General features: G+C 40.4%; 1 protein-coding gene across 1 annotated transcript; it reads right to left on the bottom strand.

Annotated features, from left to right (window-relative positions):
• Positions 1 to 254: 254 nt before the first annotated feature.
• On the bottom strand, positions 255 to 2,653 carry LOC111217851 (proteinase-activated receptor 3-like). The gene is made up of 2 exons (XM_022739850.1): positions 2,481 to 2,653; positions 255 to 1,834 (listed from the first exon to the last, which is right to left on the bottom strand). Exons 1-2 carry the CDS (start codon positions 2,545 to 2,547, stop codon positions 765 to 767), a joined length of 1,137 nt encoding a protein of 378 aa, XP_022595571.1. The 5' UTR covers positions 2,548 to 2,653; the 3' UTR covers positions 255 to 764.
• Between the last annotated feature and the right edge of the window lie 4,305 nt (positions 2,654 to 6,958).

The raw sequence follows: 6,958 nt of genomic DNA, 5'->3' as shown, positions 1-6,958 counted from the left end.
GGGGTGGGGATGTTATGTCAACCACAGACCTGTCACATGCTGTGCAGGAAATACCAACTATGAGGAAGGAGTAATTGGGGGACGGGTAATTATCTTCTTGAGTAGTTCAAACCATAAGATAAACAAAGATTAGATCTACAGCTATTCTATATAGTGAAGCTCTGCGTTGTAGAAAATGGGATTCAAATCAATTTGGCTTCAGCGATATCTAAAACAATATAAAACATCTTAATAAATAATACAAAGATACAAAATCAAGTTTACATTTTAATGTACTGACATCATAGCTCCATACATGATTACAGGAATAAACAAACACATAGCAGGCTCATTTTCTGACTCTGTTTCACATGACTTTTGGCCAGCTATAGATTTCAAGCATAAACACCCCTGGTGAGTAAACTGCTGCTAATGCTAATGTTGGCTATGCAGCAATAGCAAAACTTCAAATAGCTCCTTTAAACCATGAACTCTCATGTCTGTTACTTTAAAATTAATACATCATATCTTTCATATATACGTATTTATCCTTCTCTCTTCTATCTCTGTCACAGACAGACTCACACATGAAAAAACTATATTTTCTGTATTAAAAACAATAATTCTATTTACAGGATAAACATTGCTTGTTTACTACAGTATAAATACAACACAGGTCATTTCTCTTCCTCTTTGGATTCCAGCCACAGAGAACATCTCCTTCCTCATCAGCTACAAAATATAAATCAAAGCCAGGTTTTGGTAACATGTACAGTGGGTCTCTCTTAGACAGATAAGCTGAGGGATATGCCCTTAAAGCCCCTCAGGTATTGCCTGGAGCCTGCAGACTTGGACATGAGGAGAAAGAGGAAAGGGTCCAGGCAGGAATGGAGGCAGCACAAACACACCGCCACGTTAAAGTAGATGTACAAACTCTCTGTTCCGTCCACAAACAGCTGCACGTAATGGAGAAAGTGCAGGATTCCGGCGGGGGCAAAACACACCAGGAAGATCACAAACACCAGCGAGCTCGCCTTGATGTACATCGCCCAGTCGAGGTGGGATTGGTTGAGCTCGCAGACGATTCGGGCGTAGCACACAACAGTGACCACCAGCGGCACCAGGAGGCCGAAGAGGGTCAGGATCAGGTTGTAGTAGAGCAGGAACATATGGGAGTCATGGTGCAGAGGCAGTACGTCATGGCAGGTGATGCGCTCCTGCCCGTGGAGCCTATAGCTCTGCTGGATGAGGAGCTCGGGGACGATGGCGGCTCCAAACACCAACCACAGGGCCAGAGTCACCCAGGCGGTGCACATCCTCTTGGGGAGCGTTTTGTACATGAACGGGTGCACTACAGCCAGGTAGCGCTTGATGCTGATGCAGGCCAGCGTCTGGGCCGAGCAGTAGAGGTTGCCATAGAAACAGGCCGTGACCACTCGACAGGCAGCCTCTCCGAGAGCCCAGTGGTTTCCATGGAGATGGTAGTGAGCCTTGAAGAAGAGGGAGAAGAGGAGGAAGAGGTCGGAGACAGCCAGGCTGCAGTACAGGATGGCAGAGGACACCTTTCTAATTTTAGAGGCCAGCGAGCACAAGATGGCAAAGTTGGCCGGGACCCCGACAGTAACCACCAACATATAAATAATGGGGATGACCCGGGTGCTGAGAGGGCCGTCGAGGTATTCTGCTGTGCCGTTGCTTAGTAACCGCAGTGCTGGAGGGTAATGAGACGAATTGGGAGCTTGAGTCCCATTCGAGGCGTAAGTCGGATAGACTGGATCCCCTTTAAATACTCTGGGCACAGGAAAGACAACTGCAGAGCTGTTCGCCTGCTTTTTTACTCTGTTCCTGTTTTTCTCTGCAATGAAAACACAAAAGTTCATGATAGTTATAATATTCATTGTACTTAAATACATTTCATCAAAACAAAATTCAACTGTGTCATCATCAATAAACAATAACCTTGAAAATACAGACATCAGACAGAGATTAGGGCACAAACTAACAGATTAAACTGAGATGAATCCTTCAGTTAAATGTAGGAAAATGTCAGAATAAGTGAAATAACACTCCCCTAAAGAACAAGGAAACACCTTCAAAAGACGTGTTGTGTCTGAGCAAGAATCCAAAACCCATAGATATTTAATTTAATTCTGAATTCAATAAAGGGAAATAATTAATCACTTGTCAAAACTGTTTTTTCCACTAATTTTAATTGTTTGTTTAATCAATGAATTGACCAATTGTTTCAGCTCTAATCCTGATAAAGAACCATTTTGAATCATAATGATATTACACAAGCCGTGATGTGATAGTTGGTGTTACAGTGAATAAGTGAGAAACTACTCTACAAGTCATAGCTCGCCTTTAAGTGAACTGATGAAGACATCAGATAACAAATCAAACCAAACAAAGAAGATCTGATATGATACATAGATGATATGAAAATATTATTAAAGAAATATAATCATATCTCAAACTAAACTTTAATGAGCATCTCTTACCTTTGTTCTGAAGTGTGCCACTTACACCGAGAACCAAAAGGAGAAAAAAGAGATTTAGTTTCCCCATCTTTTGTGTTCGTTGAACGGCTCTCAGCTCGGCTCCTCTCCGGTGTTTTCAGCTTCACATCTCAGCGCTGCTCAGCGTCACCTCCGTCTGCAGCCGCTCTGTGGGAGTATTCGAGTTACAAACACCTCCCCCCATGCAGCTGGGTGAGTATGGAAAAAACAGACAACTAACATCTTCAACAGGATGAACAGAAATGTAGGTTTCCTTTGGTTCTTGTTTTAACATGCACCAGGGACGTTAACACCCTCACACTTGGGCCTCTGTTTTATGAGATACAAAGGTGACAGCGCTGGACCACATTCTTTTTGTTCATGTATGTCTGCCATAAACTATTCACGCTGTACCTTTATTTTCTACTTTTCTTCTTAAATTCCTCCCTTAAGCAGACTTTACTTTTTCTTAACTGAAATATTCGCCCCCTGAAATGTCCATATTCTCATGTACTTCAGCCTCACACACAGTATTTATTACAAGGCCCATGAAGAATCTCTGTCCCAGCTCTGTGATCCCCAGAGGGACGTGGCATGAGGTAATAAACGGAAAGGGGCCACTGGGTGAGCGAGGAAATGTCTGTGTGAAGTGATAAGCTTGTCTCAACACGAGCAGTTTTTCTTTTCCCTTCACTTCCTCTATCTATTTTAATATTCTTTTTTTCTTTTTTTTTTACATGGAGATATTTTACCAGATAGTTGTCATATTTTAACCCTTTAACCTTTTAGAAAGTTCACAGAAAAGTTAAGATGTACGCACTAAGTGACATAAAAGCTAAATGTTCAGGACACACGCAGGCTAAAGCACTATTTCAATATTTGTACTTGCCTCTTCCAGTGGATATTTTTATTATTTGAACCCTAACATCCAGCTGATCACAGATGTGACCTGCGTCTTGTTTTCGTCTTAGTCGAGATACCACCTTCTGTGCTGACCTCCGATTCACATAGATGCAGATCCAGCTGTGTGGTATCTATTTCCTGCCTGTGACGTCACAGATGACTCATAACCTGAGACCGAATAAGCGCATCTATTTTGAGGTCAAAGACAACAAATAAACAAGTTGTTTTCATATTTGATAAAAGGCAGCAGAAAGTCTGACATCTTATCTTTACTGTAAGATACAAAAAAGTCAAAGAGAGTTCACACAAATATATTGTTATCAATGTAATTTTTCCAATACATATTTAAAATATTTACTAGACTGATTCATGAACAGGCACAAAAAACACACATGAAACCAACTTCCATTCACTGTGAAATACACAGAAATGACTTCTAGGTAAAGTCTTTTACAAGCACGATGCATGTCCTTCCCCTCTGCTCAACCCTCACAAAGACCTCAACCTCTGCAGATAACATCAGTTTCCTGTAGTCGTCATATCCCAGAATTCCCCTTTCTGTTTCTTATGTCTCTAAAACAGAAACCTATAGAAAAAACAGCCTGATTTTTTTTTTTACTGTGTCTCTAATGATTTATTAAATCTCACATGATTTTTACAGGTTAGTTAGAAACTATTAAAACTATAAATGTGCTTTTTACTGGTTTGTGAAAAGCACTTTATGTTGAAACTGGGAAGTTAACAGAAAATGTTAGAAAGAAAACCGGCTTTTCCCACCAGAGGGCGATATTCATCTATATTATAGGATTGTTTTTCACTTTGTGTGGCGTTGAGTGAAACACCCTCTCCCATGGGTCATTGCTGGTACACTGTAAACAACAGTCCATCAGTGACACAGAGTATTATTGTGTATAACTGTTAAAATGCCATAAAAACTAAGTTCATTTGTGAGCTTAGATCTATAAAGTCAATATCGCCCAATTAGTATAACAACACATACATTGTGCACTTGGCTTATATTCTTGATTGTGACTGAACTAAAAAGTGTTTGGAAAAATACTCACTAAATGTTTTTATGTTCATATGACAAGTAATCACTTTCCTGCTTAATCAATGAAAAGTTTGTGTGTCAAAAAGTTTGTGACATTTTTGGTATAATACCAAATATATAGCATATATTAAGATCAATGGATATAATTTGTCCACTCTGTACAAGTTTTCCCATTTGTTTGAACTTACAAATTAGTGTAAAAAAAAAAACATCTTCTCAGTTGTCTGATGTTTAGTTGACGAGAAGTCATTTTCCTGTTCAGCGAAATGAGAGATAAAGGATGAGAAAGTGGAAGGAAGAATGACCATAAGTAGCAGAAACAGCTCATCGTAACTGGGTTGTGTCACTGTGGTTTTGTGCTTCTTTGAAGTTTGAGTGCAAACTTTGTCTTTGGTGAGGAATGACAGGATGTGTGAGCTGTGGGAAAACAACAAAAAACTCAGGATAATAAATAAAAACATTTCTTCCCTCTCCGACAAAAGTTTTCACTGAAATCAGCTTTTTTTTGGTTTTTACCTTCAGACTTCAACAGTTCTGGTTTAATAAAATAGTTTAATACATGTCCATGATTCATGTCATGACAGGAAATGAATCATAAAGCAGAACGAATGACATGACTTTTACAGTGACTCCACAAAAAAAGAATAATCAATGCGATCAATGTGGGGGGTGGGGGTGGGGGGGGTGGTAGCTATTGCACAAGAGAAGTATTGCACATAATTGTTATTGCAGAGGATAAGTGTTGTCTTGTCTATGCCAGGCGGTTTTTCAGTGCAGAGTTTATTGCGGTCATGGCCTTGGGGTAGAAGCTTCATTAATCTGAGGGCAGAAGGGTAAAGAAGTCATGGCCGGATGAGATGAGTCTTATAAGATGCAGCACGAGAGCTATAGTCTCCCAGGGCAGGCAGATGTGTTGGTGATTTTCTGCAGAGCCTCCCCACACCAGGACACAAGCAGCCGTTGTCGCACGCTGATCTTAGAAATAAAGTGGCTGCTGTGTAGTTTTAACCAGAGAGTTTCTGCTGGTTAACCACATGAGATCCTGAGAGACGTGGGTGATCAGATCAGCCTCACCACTGTCTTCAGATTTAATGTTTGTGTTCATGTTGTGGGTCACTGTGCAGTCAAGGGAGTAGAGGAAAAATAAAAAAAAAGAACAGAGAAACAGAATCTAAAATAAATAAGATAATTAGAAATACTATATACAATAACGTATACAAATGCAATGTAGGCTTTTTCTGTACATGTACAAATAGGTACAGTGTGAAGTTGATCAGTTGACTCTGTGATTATACTGAGGACCAGTCATGATTACTGGTGTTAAAGCATCTGGACTGTAGTCATGGAGACGGTGTTATGACTGTCTGCTTCAGGACTGGAATCATGTTGGAAGATTTTAGACGTGGGAGCGGATCACTGTGCCAGGGACAGATTGAACATTTTTGGGAACACTCAGCAGCACCGTCTCTGAGAAACCCGTCCTGGAGCTCCGTCCAGACCAGCTGCTTTCCATATGTTGGTATGACTGAGTGTGTGTGGGACCTCAGCAGTCTGAATGATAAGTATCTGCCTGCAGTGAGTATGACTGACTGTGTTCTCGTTACTCAACCACTTTACTTGAGTGAAATTTTAATGGTACATTACTGGAGTTTTTTTTATACTTCTACTGCAATATTTTAGAGAGATATAATCTGCTTTTCACTCCACCACCTTCACTTCATGGTGTCATGACTTGGTTCAAGGTTTAGGAAAGGAAGTCACACATGTTGAGGTAAAAAGAAGAAAAAGAAAAAGCCAAACACAGTGAGACAACCAGCTTTCAAACGCTGCCAACACAACAGCCCCGATGACTGATGAACTTCCTATGTCTAATCATCACCATCACTTTACCAAGTCACTTCCTGAAAGGAAATGAACCCCGGAGAACAAAGGACAACTCAAATTAGACCGAACAGAGAGGAAGGGGTGGTCACAGCAGCTACAGTTACTAGACGTTTTCCAGGTTCATACAATCCAAACAATCCAATATTATATAATGTAGAGATTAATATAAATAATTTACGTAGCGATGTTACTGTTTTGACATTTTAAATGCAACCATGAAGAGACAAAGAGTCGCCCAATGAGACGCTGAAATAATTCCACTATCCATATCATTACCTTATAAAGGTAATATAGTGAAGGTGTCAGCACACAGTGGCAGTGTGCACATCCAGCAGGCACAAAGACACTGCAGTTGTTTGTCTGGCCACATAATATTTAGATTTGGCTCAAAGATTTGTCATTGTGTGACAGGAGCAACACACTAAGTAGCATCTACTCTGCTTTGTTATGAAGTTTATTTGAGAGTGATGATGACTTGTTTAGGAAGTTGGAAGAGGACTTGGACTTGATGTTGTACTTCGCTCAATACAAGATATGAAAAGACTTTTTTATTACCTCTTCTCTAAAACACAGAGTGAATGCCACCATTGGCCTTTCAGTACATAAGAAGCTTGACCTCTCAGCCCCCCCCCCCCCCCTTTTT

Source organism: Seriola dumerili, unplaced genomic scaffold, assembly GCF_002260705.1.
Source record: "Seriola dumerili isolate Sdu_G_001 unplaced genomic scaffold, Sdu_1.0 BDQW01000047.1, whole genome shotgun sequence".
In the NCBI taxonomy this organism is placed as follows: Eukaryota; Metazoa; Chordata; class Actinopteri; order Carangiformes; family Carangidae; genus Seriola; species Seriola dumerili.
This window is presented reverse-complemented; position numbering and strand designations above follow the sequence as displayed.